Source organism: Oncorhynchus mykiss, chromosome 19 (assembly GCF_013265735.2).
Source record: "Oncorhynchus mykiss isolate Arlee chromosome 19, USDA_OmykA_1.1, whole genome shotgun sequence".
Lineage (NCBI taxonomy): Eukaryota > Metazoa > Chordata > Actinopteri > Salmoniformes > Salmonidae > Oncorhynchus > Oncorhynchus mykiss.
In genome coordinates, this window is record NC_048583.1 from 45048810 (window position 1) to 45063792 (window position 14983).

A 14983-nucleotide genomic window follows, 5' to 3' on the forward strand; every position below is an offset into this window, starting at 1 on the left:
TGTATGACTTTGTAATGCAGCGTAGAAAACATGATTTGGTAAAGACATAAATTATGCTTGAGAAAGACAGTCGTTATTTAACAGCAAGATTATAATTTGGGATTGATGTACCATACAAGTGACACATGCTAATAAAATGTATTTCCAGGAATCACATCAGAAACCAAAATGAGTTATCTGATCAATTGAATGTATGTATGTATGTATGTGTTTCACAATAAGAACTTCCAAACCACATAAACAAATTGTCTGCAACTCTGGTGTATCAAAGTGCATGGAATGGGTTTTGTGTACCATGAGTAAGGTCTGGTTTACTCCCATATCTCTTCCCATCAGAGCAATATCAAGCTGTGATCACACTATAAATTACCAGCCCCACTGAGCATAACATGCAAAGCCAAACTGATTGTCTGTCAAGTCCTCTTTGGCATCAAAAGGACATTAAATTCATATTGCTGATTTAATCAATGTCCCCTCCATTGTTGTTAGGATATGGGTTATGTCTTTCATTTCCCCTACAGCCTCAAAAGACTAATCCAAATGAGTTTTTGCTGCACTGAAAGGGAAATTAATACATCTCAGAAAAGGAAATCATAGTTCCAGACTGTAAAAATATGGTTGAGTTCTGCATGCATACAAAATCACAGTATATACTATAGGACTGTGTATTAACACGTGATGTGGGTTGAATCCAAGTCATTTGTAACAAAACTGGAAAGGCAACATAATAGCCCATACTTAGCACCAGGAAATACTGTCACCATTCATCAATACAGTGATGGGATACTGAAAGCAGTAAGTCTATCGCGATAATGAGTGTTTGACCATGGAATGTTTCCCAATATAAAAAAGCCAAAAATCACGAGAGACAGAGGTAAAAAAAAAACACACAAAAAAAACAGAAGAACTCGGTCAACCGCTTACAAGTTTGACAGACAAGGTTTTTATTTGAGTTATTTGAGATAACTTACTTGTAGCCTATAGAAGCTCTTCAATCTCTTCACATATGTAAGATTGCTACACATCCGCGTTTTGGCTGAAACCTCAGTGGACATAATGGACAGTTTCAAAGCCACATAATGAAAAGATAAACCTGAGCCGAACCGAGAAAACCATGAACATGGCAAATATTCAAGCCACTATACACAATGGAGATTGGACGTAAAGCATTTTCTTTACTTTTGGCTCTGTACTCCAACAGTTCACATTTGAGATTCAATTATGAATATGAGGCAAAACAACAGCATGTCAGCATTTCTTTGAGGGTATTTATCATACATATGTTTTACTGTTCAGAAATGAAAGCAGCCCCCCCCCCCCCCCCTCACTAATGGTGTATTAAAGTAGCCAAAGGTTTAGTATGTGTTTTGGGTTATGATTTGCCCAATTTTAACTGAATGGTGAATGATGACTGGAGTCATTTTCTTTCTAAGTGAGCCGATGAGATGTTTCTGAACACTTCTAAATTAATCCGGATAACGAGTGAGAAAATTACTACAACAAAAAATGCTAACCTCTCACCATTACCAATAACAGGGAAGGTTAGCATTGTGGGTGAGGTATGATCTTTGTGCCTCTGTGACTTTCTCATGATTCATTCATGATTATCCATAATCATGGTAGCATCCAACTTAATGTAGAAGTGTTCAGAAACATCTTCTATTCTTATTTACAATAAAAGTGACTCCAAGATGACAATATATTATTCACCATTTAGTTCCTATCGGGCAAAACATCCTCTGAAACACAACCAAAAACTGCAAATGCATCCAACAAATTTGCAGTCACAAGCTTGATAATGTCATTGCGTGCAAGGATTATGGGACCAAATACTAAACTTTTGACTACTTTAATACACTATAAGTGAACTAGTCCAAATACATATGACTTCTTAAAATGGGGGGGACTATATGCATAAAGTGCTTTCTAAACGGTAAAGCAGATATGAAAATACCCTCAAATAAAGGTGACGTTCTGTACTCTCGCCTCATTTGTAACATTTTATCCCCAAAAAAATCTGGAGTATAGGCAAATTAAAAAGGTTAGTTATACTGTCCAAATACAAACAGAGGGGAGTGTATACTCTTTAAACAAACAGTGCTGCTACATTTATGAGTGGCCCTGATTTTAATAGGTCTGACAAAAAAGCCATACATATGACATCAGATATGCCTTTAATATGAAACATGTTCACATTCTGTCCAGTTTGATGCGTAAAATAAGCAATATTGTGTGCCTAAATGAATAGCTTTTTCTTTTACTATAATATTGGACAAGCACGCGCACTGTGCATGCACCAGCATTGTTGACAAGTAGCTGAGAGAGCTATGATTGGTCCATTGCGATGGGTGTTTCCGCATTCTGTTGTGAGCTGTCAGTGCGAGTGTAACTTGGAAAGCGCACTGTCGTGTCTCATAAGTAACTATCTTATCATCCATTCCCGGGGAACTACCCGTTAAACGGTTGAGATCCAGGATGCCCTATGTATTCGTTAGTACTCAGATCCGGCTGGTTAGTATTCTTCTTCCCGTCATAGCATACAGACTGCATCCTTGCGGTTGACGCGCACGCCGAAATGTTATAGACTAAAGACTTTGTAAAGGAAGGCTCTGCAACAATGTCGCCGATTTTGACGTGTAGCTTATTACATAGGTATCAGCTATGTCCATGTTTGCAACATTGTAACATTTGCAAACATGGAAGCGAAACAAATTCGAACTAGTGCATAGCAGCTCGCGTCTCGTTTCTTTTTCTACAGTACACCAAATTAAAAACACGTTCACTGCTCAGTCAGATAAAGTATGTAGGCCTATTTCTGTGCATAATTGGTAAATTGTTATAGAGATTGTGGATGGCATGCCATGCATATTTTCGGTGTTTGTCAATTTATTTCAAGAATGCAACGGAGTGTACAAAACATTAAAAACAGATGCTCGTTCCATGACAAACTGACCAGGCGAATCCAGGTGAAAGCTATGATCCCTTATTAATGTCACTTGTTAATTCCACTTCAATCAGTGCAGATGAAGGGGAGGAGACAGGTTAAAGAAGGATTTTTAAATCTTGAGACATGGATTGTATGTGTGTGCCATTGAGGGTGAATGGGCAAGACAAAAGATTTAAGTGCCTTTGAGCACACTGGTTTGGGTCAAGAACTGCAACGCTGCTGGGTTTTTCACACTGAACTGTTTCCTGTGTGTATCAAGAAAGGTCCTTCCTAATATTGTGTATCAATATTAGTAATGTGTTAATGTTTTGTACACTCTGCATATAGCATTTGTGCACACACCTGAATATCTGTTTTTCAGGAGACTGGGCCAACCATGGTAGGAGATGTATACTCTGACCCAGCAATAATGAACTACCTGGGAGCCAGGAAAACCACCATGCTGGGGAACAATTTGTGAGTGTTGAGTATATCTCATTGTATGTCTCCATCCTTACGGCCAAGATTATGACAAACCTCTGAGCGACGGAAGAATGGTGTAGTAGTGGTATAAGTTGAACCAGAGCAGGACATAGGCTGTTGCTCTGTAGTTTGGGAGCAGACAAGCAGAGTTGATCGAACAACAGGGAAGTGTTGTCATTGCGGATCTGCCACAAGTGCTTTTGGGAAATGAACCAAGGTGTGGAGGGAATAATCACAAACACAATCCTGGCTCATTTAGCGGAGTTCTCCTGCATGTGTTCGCACTCCTGACAGAGTTCACAGAATGAGTTTGACATTTTACATCTGAGAAAAAACTAAACTTTCTGCCCCTTGCAGCTCGGAGTACCACGTGGACGAACCTCCGCGTTTGGTGTTGGACAAGTTGGAGAAGATTGGCTTCCGCATGGTGACAATGACAGGTGTGGGACAAACGCTGGTGTGGTGCATGCACAAGGAGACTGAGTGACCTGACTGTGGATCAATGACACTGATAGTGTGTCTTGGGCCACAAGGTTGTGGTGGTAGTGTTCTGTCCAATGAGGAGCAAGAGCTAAAAACCTATATTGTAGGTATTACATAAAAAAATCAAGGATGGATTCTATACATTCATTTTGCTACTGTTCTTTGTGATGTAATGGTCCTTTGTATTCCATTTATTTATTTTTTAGCAAGGGGTGCCGATTACCGAATTTCGAATGATCAATTCTCCAGATCGTTATTTGCCCCGTTAGCAAATGTGTGAATTTGTATAATGACACTACTTGTCCAGAATCTTTTGTACTCCCATTCAAACTCACTCCAATGTGATGGAGCAGTTACCAAATGTGTGTTCATAATCTATCATAGCAATGGGTTTACAAACTGAATCTGAATGTCAAGAGTATGATGTTGAATCAGTTCCAAAGTTTTACATTGCCTTTAGGCCAAGCAAATATTACTTTTCCTAGCATGCAAATATTCCTCTATCCTGAATCCTATTCCATTTTCTCAAATGCTCTGTAAACAGTTGTCGATTTAACAGTGAACTGCTTAATTATGGGCCATTCCCAACATTGCAGAGAGAAAGAAAATAGAAAAGTAATAAATACACAATGAGTAATGATAACTTGGCTATATACAAGAGGTACCAGTACAATGTACAGGGTTATGAGGTAATTGAGGTAGATATGTACATACAACTAAGAAATAAGTGACAGATAAAACTGTCAAAAGTTGGTGCAAAAAGGAGCTGTGTGAGAATGTTAGTTTTCATATCATTGGTAATATAATTAGATGCATGTGAAGAAATTATAATAAAGGTGATTTGATATTTGTTCCGTGGCATGTCCCAACTCTCAAGGAGGTAGAGTATACTTAAAAGGACAGGTTGGAAGTCTGATCTCCCTGTGTGCCATCTGTCAGTACAATATGGTAAGCATGACATTTGTTGGACAAATGTCTCATGCTCTCTTAAAAAAAAAGCTCTAAACAAGCCCTTGGAACTGTGCCTTCACGCCTCAGGTTGAGGGGAAATATGGCACGTCTGCAGTGGTTTTTAGTGGGCCAGTGAGACCTCAGTACATGGGGGGAAGTTAGTCGGGTCCTGTAAGTGTGACAAGTGTGCTGCAGGCATGCCTGGTGGAGACCATCTGAGCCAGCACTTCTGCTGCTACTGGGTGGTTTCATTAGTCTCTGGGCTGCCAGTGCATGTCTGAGGCTAACCCCAGATCACCAAGCCTTCGCCAGGCCTGCTGCCGTGACTTGGCCACAATTTACACCCAAATATCAAAAGGGCCCCTAATTTCTACATGCGGGCGCAACTGTGGTCAGTTCCAGGTTCTGCTGGCATCTGAGGAGCTGCCAGCTTCCACACGGACAGAGGATCTGAGGAAGAGGATGCTGTGAAGATGCCGCCGGAGTCTTCTCCTGTTGATTGGATGGCTTTTGTTGGGACGCCACATCTTCCTGTTTCATTTGCATGCAGCACAATCCGCTGGCACTGGGCACGGTCAGGATGTGTTCCTGGAACTGTAATTGTATTCCCTCTTGTAATTTGGACTCAATGTTCAGCTTTTTTCTCTCGGGGTACGACAGGCCGTCCATCAAATGCATAAATAAAACCATCTGATTAGTGTATATTGCAGTAGGAGAGGAGAGTGTGGGGAGAGAAGTGTAGGGAGGGATACGATGGCTCACACCACACCACAGCTGGCCGTTGTGTAAGAGAGCTGCGGCAGGCTGGGAGTGCCGGGGAGATGGATCACTGGGTTGGACCAACCAGCTGGCTATGAGTCTCCAAAATAACACGATGACAGGAAGAAACTTCACACAGCCCCAGGAATAGACTACATTATACCATAGTCCCCTGAGGGACAACATACATCTATTTTGTTTTTGGATGTCCCACGGAGGGGACACTGTTACAACTGTTTGTTTCTCTGGTCAGAGTGACTGTAGCCTAGCTCAGTGTGTCAGGTCCTAAATGGAAGTGGCCCAGACATCCCAGCATTCGGCAGTGACATCAGGAGACCTCTTCCTCCATGAGCAACTCCTTTAACAGCCTCTATTGGGAAACTCATCTGAAACCACAACATTCAGGCAAGAGAGGAACGGTCATGATACTGTATGAATATATCTTTCATGAATGCCAACGACTTACGGGACGTGTACATTTGATCTTCAGTTCAGTTGTTTTCACTGGGATGACCAACTAGTCATCAGATTATCTCTTCATGATACTTTCAAGGAACAGATGTATTTATTGTAGCACAACCAGTAAACAGGATTTGACAGAGGAGACAAGGGTGAATCGCACTTAGAATAGGCATATTTTGAACGCTAACTACAATGTAAAAGTTCAGTGCAGGGTGGTACTAAAGTCTTCAGATCAAGTATCAGCCTTGAAGTTGTACAGTACCTTCGATATACAAAACTCAAAACAATCATAACCACCACTGCTGTAATAAAGGGCCTCTAGAGTATATTCCCATTTCATCACATGGGCCCACAAACATTCCCTTGAAAACATGCCTACAGTACTACCACTCCCATCCCAGGCTGATTGACAGTTAAAAATGTAATAGCCATGATTTCCCCATCTTCTTTTCACATGGTCTGTGGTTTACACTGTTGGAAGACAACATTGCATTAAAGGGAAACGACTCAGTCTCTTTGCTGCAAAGATTGTTCATTACCCTAACTTTTTACAGTTTGAGAAAGTGATACTGACAGATGCAAATTACATGATTGCATCATTTAGATGTGGTATAGCAGTGTTGGATGGCCCATCTCTTTGGGGTCTTTTGCAATACGTTATGATAACATTCCTTGTTAGTAGAAACTTCTTGTTCCCCTGTTCATCTTACAAGTGGTTTGGATGAAAAAGTACACTGGTTCAGTTTACATTAGAATAGTAGCTGGTAGTAATTCAGTAAATGACAAACCAGAAACACACCCGTTCTTTAAAAAAGATGTTTATTCAACAGATATTTTACAAAAATGTTTAAACACAAATGAGATGTGATTTATGAAACTAAAGCATCAGGTGTATAGTAAACTGTAGTTTAGTTGTGGCTAGGAAGAGCTGGACTGGGTCTGGGGCCAGGATTCATTCAAAGGTACATTGAAGCGCGGAGATGGCATTCACAGTATAGGGTGCAGATGTCAGCTCAAACGGAAATGACCTTCAAATGTCAAGCACCGCACGCTTACAGAAAACACACCTTGGATTGAATCCCGGTCTGAGACTGGATCTGGGCTGGTACTATGCTGCATCCTCCTCGTCCTCTCTCTGCATCTCCTCTATGAGTCTCTGTCTCTCTGATGCTTGTCTCATATTCATCAGCACCACGCTCTCATAGTCCCGCTCACTGCTCAGGGCGCCCTGTAAGGGTAGACAAACAGTCAGATCAACAGGGACAGGCAGGCAGAGGACAGGTACAAAGCAGTTACAACCAGTGATCTTTACCATAGTCATTTCACCACCTTTACCTTAGTTACCAGTGTAAAACGGTCAATATGAAGAAGCAAACCATGCTAAGCCATTGCATTAATAATGGGATAACACAGTGCAAATACAAAAACAAGCTCTACATGTGACATAGGTGTGCAACAGAGCATGGACCAAATGATTACTGTCTGTCACTCGTCGTGAAAAAAAGACAGCAGCCACAGGACCAGAGAGAGGAGACGACAGGTGAGGGGAAGGGAGGAGAGGACAGGACAGGTGAGGGGAAGGGAGGAGAGGACAGGTGAGGGGAAGGGAGGAGAGGACAGGTGAGGGGAAGGGAGGAGAGGACAGGACAGGTGAGGGGAAGGGAAGAGAGGACAGGACAGGTGAAGGGAAAGGAAGGGAGGAGAGAACCGGACAGGTGTGTGGGAGGGAGGACCGTTTCAGACATACAGTGCCAAAAAGTTTGCCCCCTCTCTGATTCTCTATTTTTGATACTGAATGTTATGATCTTCAACCGAAACCTGAGTTTACTCCCAAAAAGATGCATACTTTTTTATTAAATAAATAAAATAAGTAACATCCAATTCCCCTGTGTGAAAAAGTAATTGCCCCCTTACACTCAATAACTGGTTGTGCCACCTTTAGCTGCAATGACTGCAACCAAATGCTTCCTGTAGTTGTTGATCAGTCTCACAGACAGAGACAGACAGAGAGACACACAGTAAGCACTAGGCTGCACGGTAAGCACTAGGCTGCACGGTAAGCACTAGGGGCTGACACACACAAGTATGCAAAGACACGCTTACCAGTGGTGTTTGGCGGATGTGACAAATACAATTTGATTTGATGCATGTGCACACACACACAGTCAGTCAGACACACGCACCGCCCCTAATCCTCAATGGAGGGGGGGAGGCGGAGTGTCCACAGAATAAACCTGTTTTATAGGATTAGATGGAGGAAGTCTGCTGTGCCAAGGAAGTGTCTCCCTAACAAGCCAGTGAGCAGAGAGAAGTGAGTGTGTGAATGTGAGAGAGACAGAGTGGGACACAGAAGAGAAAGGGGGAGAGAGAGAAAGTGTAGAGAATGAAGAAGGGTTAGAGAGTGGCTCGGTGAGGTAAACCATCTGGAAAAGATCACTGGGACTCCAGCATCCACCCGTGTGTACGAGAGAGAGGGGTAGGAAGAGAGGAGGAGAAATAGGGATGGCGTGGGGAGGCAGGCTCCCTCTCCATGCTGTTGGATAGACAGCTGTGATTATCATTCCAGTAATGTGAGATCAAGTTCTTGTCTAAGATGTAACCATGAAATATCACGCAAGCTCACTTAAGTAAATAAACAACTGTTGCATCTTCAATTAAACAAAACAAAGGGTGTAACTGTGGGCCGGAGGGAATTGCAGCCCCCCCTTCCACCCACCATACACCTTTACTCCACACAGACCTCTACTGGCCATTCTCTGAAATGCTTATATGAAAAACTAGGCTTATATGGACACTAATACTGTATGTCTCTATTTATTTCCCATGTAAGGTTAATAGAGATTATATTGGTTCACTTCCCATGTAGGAGGTGAGCTCTGAACACAAACAGGGGTCTAAGGAGAGTGACACAGTTCTCCATAGATGAGAGCCGTTTCCTTGCCTGGTGGGCTCACACTCAACGTACGCGTTTAGTCTGTGCATCCCTGACTAACTTAACACTTGGGGAGGTGTGTTTGTGTGCGTGTGTGTGTTGCTCCATAAACACACCAGCGGCTGGAGAGAGACTAGGGAAACCACATAAGATAAACAATGAGGCCCACAACAAAGAGGACCAGGCCAGCACAGAGGCAGGATGACAAACACACACACACAGCTCCATTCCATGCTCGTTCGCTCAGGGCTGACTAACAGCACTGATATCACTCACGGCCCGGAGCCTCCCAACAGCATGCTACAACCTGACACCAGGCCAGCCGTAACATCAGCACCATACGCCAGGCAGGGCGGTGAGTCAGGGTGCTCCACAGCAGACGGCAGGCTATGCTGCAGGTGGCCAGGCACAGTATTTTCCCCCACAGACAGATGGGATCAGGAGATCTGCTCTACATTAGACCCACCTGTCTCTCTGTGTGTGTTTGTCTTGAGTTACACACAGTTCTCTCACTTTTGTTGAAAAGTAGTATCTGATCTGGCAAATGATCATACAAGGACTGTATTCCTTCCTTTTTATTTTACCTTTATTTAACTAGGCAAGTAATTAATTAGTTAATAACAAATTCTTATTTTCAATGACGGCCTAGGAACAGTGGGTTAACTGCCTGTTCAGGGGCAGAACGACAGATTTGTACCTCGTCAGCTTCCGGTTACTAGTCCAACGCTCTAACCACTAGGCTACCCTGCCGCCCCTTAAAGTGATAGTTCAAGATTTTGGCAATGAGGCCCTTTATCTACATCCCCAGTCAGGTGGCCAATGCACAGCTAGCATGGGGGTGATAAGAGAGAAAGAGAGACTTCCAGCTCTTCTTCTCCCCCTTGTAAAATCACTCTCTCCCCAGCTCATGACAGAAGTAAGTCTCCCGGGGGCTATGAGGACCTGATGATGTCATGAAGGCCTATTATGTGTCATGGACCTGAGACGGAGCTGGTCTGCACGCCTAACTGCCTGTCCAGAAACAGACTAGGAGCCATCAGCCCTCATTAACCTTAAATAGAGATTTAAAAGGAGTTATTGTGTTTGTGTACAGTACTGATAAACATAGAAGTATTTCAATGATTTAGACAAGCCTGAAAAGGACTTTAAGCCATCACCTTCTTGCAGAACAATCTGATCCACATCGCCTAGCTCCAGTTTGCTTTCCCCCTCTCACCAAGATCCACTGCAAGCAACGAGACATCCTGCTCCAAGGTGTCTGAGACAAATAGGTTTAAACGCTATCTTCTTTACAACAGCTCCTCCTATAGACTAGGGTACTTCTACCAAACCATAGTGGTTGTCCAGGTAAATTACTGCTAGGTCTACAATAATACAGACGGTACTGCCGTCTGATGAAACTAATCAAGAGGCCATTTCTCTGCAGTGTGTCCGAGTGTGTGTGTGTGTGTGTGTGTGTGTGTCAGTGGGTTATGGAGCCGGTGATTTATAGGAGCCAAACACTTATTTAGAGATCATTAGGGGTGTGTTTGATATGTGCGAGTGTATGCCCAGATGCTCCCGCTAACTAAAAATAACACACTGGGCAGGAGGATCGCATATGCCACAGCCAAACTAAGATTCCTCACAAGAGTAAATTCAGGGAGAAGATCAATAATTTTTTTGAGGACAGACAAAACGATCTACAGACCGACTCCTTGTAATGATGGAACAAATACTAACTCATAATACTGCAATAACAGCTATTGAAATAGGCTCCAAGTCTACTTCCTGTGTTGTTCAGCAATTTCCACAATTAGTCCTGAAAACATGGTTTATGGATGCCATTCACAGGCAAAGGCCCTTTTCCCTGAGAAGGAAAGCTAACCTATAGAAACAGGAACATACTGTATTTATGTAATGCCCTAATAACTGCTGAAATGTAGCGAATAAGGTTTAACAGCCTTGACAGGGCCAAACCACGCAATAACTACTAAAACCTACTGTAGCAGCATGTGACAACGGACTGAGTAAGCTGTGTGCAGGTGGCTAAATGAAGAGGTATTGGTGTCTAGGTGAAAGCTCTGGTCCGTGAATAGTGTAAAGTGTGAAGGAAGAGCCAGTCAGCACTGGATTCGGGGGGCTGTAGAGGGCTGGATTTGAGCCTGCTGGATAGAGGGTGCATTTGAAAACCCATAAAGGAAATAAACAAAATGAAAGAGAAATGGAAGTTGAGACGTGAACTCCCTGTGCTCTGGCATTTCCCTGTATGATGGATGTGTTGGGGGTTTCTATGACAGAGAGATGGGGAGAGGGCTGTTCAGCTATGTAATATCCAACAATACATCTTTGTAATACCAGAATGATGTCTTTCACATCAGGGCCTTCCGGGAAAAGCCCCCTGATTGCAACAGATTTGATTTTAAAACACTGGGGCCACTAAACCAGCAACAATGTAGAATTGAAACCCTCAATATCCCAAAAGAGACATGACAAAAAATTAAGTGAAAGGAAGGTTAAAGTACAAATACACATAAAACATTTCTTACTGTGTGTGCGTGCGTCTGAGTAAGCTGGTGGTTTGTGTGTGTCTGGTGTGCTGCCTGATGAGAGGTCTGTACTGCTGCTTTGAGCATGTGTTATGGTTCCTTATCTGCTTAATGTGCTGAACAAACAGCAACTGGAATGCAGCAGTCCACACACTGTTTACTTCAGAGCCCAGACATTCAAAGAACCCTAAATATCAAACCCTTCATTTAATAATTACAAATAATTCACTGCCAGGAGACACAAGCAGGTAAACATTCTCAGACTTCCCTGACCTCCCACGGAGAACGGCACACACACACACGTCTGGTCTGCTAGTCTGCAAACACGGCAATGAAGCTTTACTTCTACAAATCTCACAGTGGGGAAAAAGTCTGTGTGTGTTCCAATCATAACAATACACAAGGATTTGAAATGGAACAGACTGTTTTATTAGAGGACATGATGTAATTCACGTCACGTATCTGTTAAGATTGCCTAGGTAAAATGTATGGGATGGTATAAGACCACCCCTGGAATTTGGTCCACAACTGTACATGAAGACAAGAGAACTTTGTCATGTTACACAATGAAACTTCTTCAGATGCAACTAAACTGCCTATCCTGAGGGACAGAGGTCTATCCATTCAGTCAGGTGAGTTTCAGTTGGAGCTCTGCCACAAAGCTCATCACTGTCTATCTGACTCACTCATCATTGTAGAGCGACAGTTACGACACAGGCTCTCTCACTGTCTAGTGATGGATTTTACTGGTTTGCATCCATTGTTTCAATCCTGTACAGATCTTCATCACACACTATATCAGGGCCACAACCGAACTGCTGTGTATTCCATGTGAGAGGAAACATCTTAACACTGTGAAACACTGCTCTGTCTGTGGTTCACAAGACAAGAACACACAACAAAAGGCCCAAATGAATATCCACAAAAGCCTCAATTTTGCTTTATAGAGCCAGTCAAAGCAGTACCTGTAAGCACTTTTTCCTATTACAAAAACAAGCAGCATCCTAGGTTTGTGGGAGAACATAGTCGGTCCAGAAAGACCACAGTACCAACACTGCTCTGAGAAGGGAGAGATTGAGAAGAAGGCAGTCAGACACCATTCTGCTCTTATGGACAATGGTAATTTTATGGTAATCACCCCAGTCTGGACAATGTACTAAACACAAACATGAGAGTAAACACACCTCAAACCCCTGGTCTAATGGTGAGCTCTGTGTAGGGTTGCAAAATTCCTGTAACTTTCAATAAATTCCCAGGTTTTCACAAAGTCCTGGTTGGGGGATCCTAGAATGAGGAGGGAACAAGCAGAAAATCTGGAAACCTCCAACCAGGTTTCCTGGAACCCCAGGGAATTTATTGAAAGTTCCCAGAATTATGCAAGCCAAGCCCTGTGTGACCACATCACCACAGATAAAGCACGCTATCCTCTCCCTTGACGGTCTGCTTGCATGAAACCATGGCTTCCCAACAAAACAAAATAGTGGATGGGGTAGGGGTGGAGAAAAACAATACTGAATTGGGAGTTATTTAAATTTTCAGTTCCAGTCTTGGATAAATGTTATGATAAGGCAGTTAGTATATCTGCGTGAGTAATTGCATCTGTTAAAGGTCTGTTCTGGCGTTAGGGAGTTAATGGGGAAGGAAGGGTGGCAGGAATTTGTTTATTGGAGCCATTTTAAAAGATCTGATCAGTAAAGTAATCTTAGAGACCGAATTCAGTATATACAGTACGAGTCAAAAGTTTGGACGCACACTCAATCAAGGGTTTTTCAAAACTATGAAATAGCACATATGGAATCATGTAGTGTCCAATAAAGTATTAAACAAATTAAAATATATTTTATATTTGAGATTCTTCAAAGTAGCCACCCTTTGCCTTGATGACACCTTTGCACACTAATGCCATTCTCTCAACCAGCTTCATGAGGTAGTCACCGAGAGTGTTTTTCAATTAACAGATGTGCCTTCTTAAAAGTTAATTTGTGGAATTTCTTTCCTTCTTAATGCGTTTGAGCCTATCAGTTGTGTTGTGACAAGGTAGGGGTGGTATACAGAATATTGCCCTATTTGATAAAAGACCAAGTCCATATTATGGCAAGAACAGCTCAAATAAGCAAAGAGAAACAACAGTCCATCATTACTTTAAGACATGAAGGTCAGTCAACCCAGAAAATGTCAAGAACTTTGAAAGTTTCTTCAAGTGCAGTCGCAAAAACCATCAAGCGCTATGATGAAACAGGCTCTCATGAGGACTGCCACAGGAAGACCCAGAGTTACCTCTGCTGCAGAGGATAAGTTCATTAGATTTAGCTGCACCTCAGATTGCAGCCCAAATAAATGCTTCAGAGTTCAAGTAACAGACATCTCAACATCAACTGTTCAGAGGAGACTGCAAAGAAACCACTACTAAAGGACACCAATAAGAAGAAGAGACTTACTTGGACCAACACACACTAGCAATGGACATTAGAACAGTGGAAATCTGTCCTTTGGTCCAAATTTGAGACTTTTGTTTCCAACTGCTGTGTCTTTGTGAGACGCAGAGTAGGTGAACGGATGATCTCCGCATGTGTGGTTCCCACCGTGAAGCATGGAGGAGGTGTGATGGTGTGGGGGTGCTTTGCTGGAGACACTGTCTGTGATTTATTTAGAATTCAAGGCACACTTAACCAGCATGGCTACCACAGCATTCTGCAGCAATACGCCATTCCATCTGGTTTGCGCTTAGGTGGGACTATCATTTGTTTTTCAACAGGACAGTGACCCAACACCTCAAGGCTGAGTAAGTGCTATTTAACCAAGAAGGAGAGTGATGGAGTGCTGCATCAGATGACCTGGCCTCCACAATCACCCGACCTCAACCCAATTGAGATGGTTTGGGATGAGTTGGACAGTTTTCGCTTTGTCATTATGGGTGTAATGTGTGTAGATTGCTGAGGATTTGTTTGTTTGTTTTATCCATTTTAGAATAAGGCTATAACAAAACAAAATGTGGAAAAAGTCAAGGGGTGTGAATACTTTCCGAAGCCACTGTATATAAATCCATCTATCTATACATAATTATTTTTGTCACATACACTGGATAAGTGCAGTGAAATGTGTTGTTTTACAGGATGTTTCATCTCAGAAACCCTGGAGCAGAGTGTTGTGTTGTCTGGAGACAAACAGATGGCCACTAACGTTTCCTCAAGGTCAAAGACGAGGCACAATGATTGGGAGGATGCTGGTGTGGAGCACAGAGTATGACTGCTGCTGAGACCAGATGTAGACCATACCAGAGACATGTATACACTAGCTAGAAGCTGAGCAGAGTGGGGTGTAGGCCTCTGGCCACTGCTAAAGCTTTATCTCTGAAGGGAAAAGTAAGTCTGTCAATAGCATAAGCCCACAGCATACAAACAGTGATTATCAATAAGCATAATGGTTAAATTACAGAACACTACAGTAGACATCTAAGGA

At 42.6% G+C, this 14983-nt stretch overlaps 2 protein-coding genes across 3 annotated transcripts in view; one reads left to right on the forward strand and one right to left on the reverse strand.

Moving 5' to 3' along the window:
* The first annotated feature begins 2350 nt into the window (after positions 1–2350).
* On the forward strand, positions 2351–4743 carry LOC110497964 (GTP cyclohydrolase 1 feedback regulatory protein). The gene is made up of 3 exons (XM_021574454.2): positions 2351–2511; positions 3309–3403; positions 3767–4743. Exons 1-3 carry the CDS (start codon positions 2476–2478, stop codon positions 3894–3896), a joined length of 261 nt encoding a protein of 86 aa, XP_021430129.1. The 5' UTR covers positions 2351–2475; the 3' UTR covers positions 3897–4743.
* A 2126-nt stretch (positions 4744–6869) lies between these two features.
* The window catches only part of LOC110497961 (dnaJ homolog subfamily C member 17), a 60008-nt gene continuing 51894 nt past the window's right edge, over positions 6870–14983 (reverse strand). Inside the window, exons 11-12 of one of the 2 annotated variants that reach the window (XM_036954909.1) lie at positions 7979–8032; positions 7162–7292 (exon numbers count right to left, since the gene is read on the reverse strand). In XM_036954909.1, coding sequence (XP_036810804.1) covers positions 8003–8032 — 30 coding nt within the window. In that variant the 3' untranslated portion in view covers positions 7162–7292; positions 7979–8002. Of the gene's footprint in view, positions 7293–7978; positions 8033–14983 lie in introns of both variants that reach the window. The other variant, XM_021574450.2, reaches the window with a different exon arrangement.

Bases quoted from the DNA above. Each gene is read 5' to 3' on its own strand.
- LOC110497964 (XM_021574454.2), top strand. From the start codon at position 2,476: ATGCCCTATGTATTCGTTAGTACTCAGATCCGGCTG. The intron at 2,512-3,308 runs GTTAGTATTCTT...TCTGTTTTTCAG, and splicing joins TTAGTACTCAGATCCGGCTG to GAGACTGGGCCAACCATGGT. The intron at 3,404-3,766 runs GTGAGTGTTGAG...TGCCCCTTGCAG, and splicing joins ACCATGCTGGGGAACAATTT to CTCGGAGTACCACGTGGACG.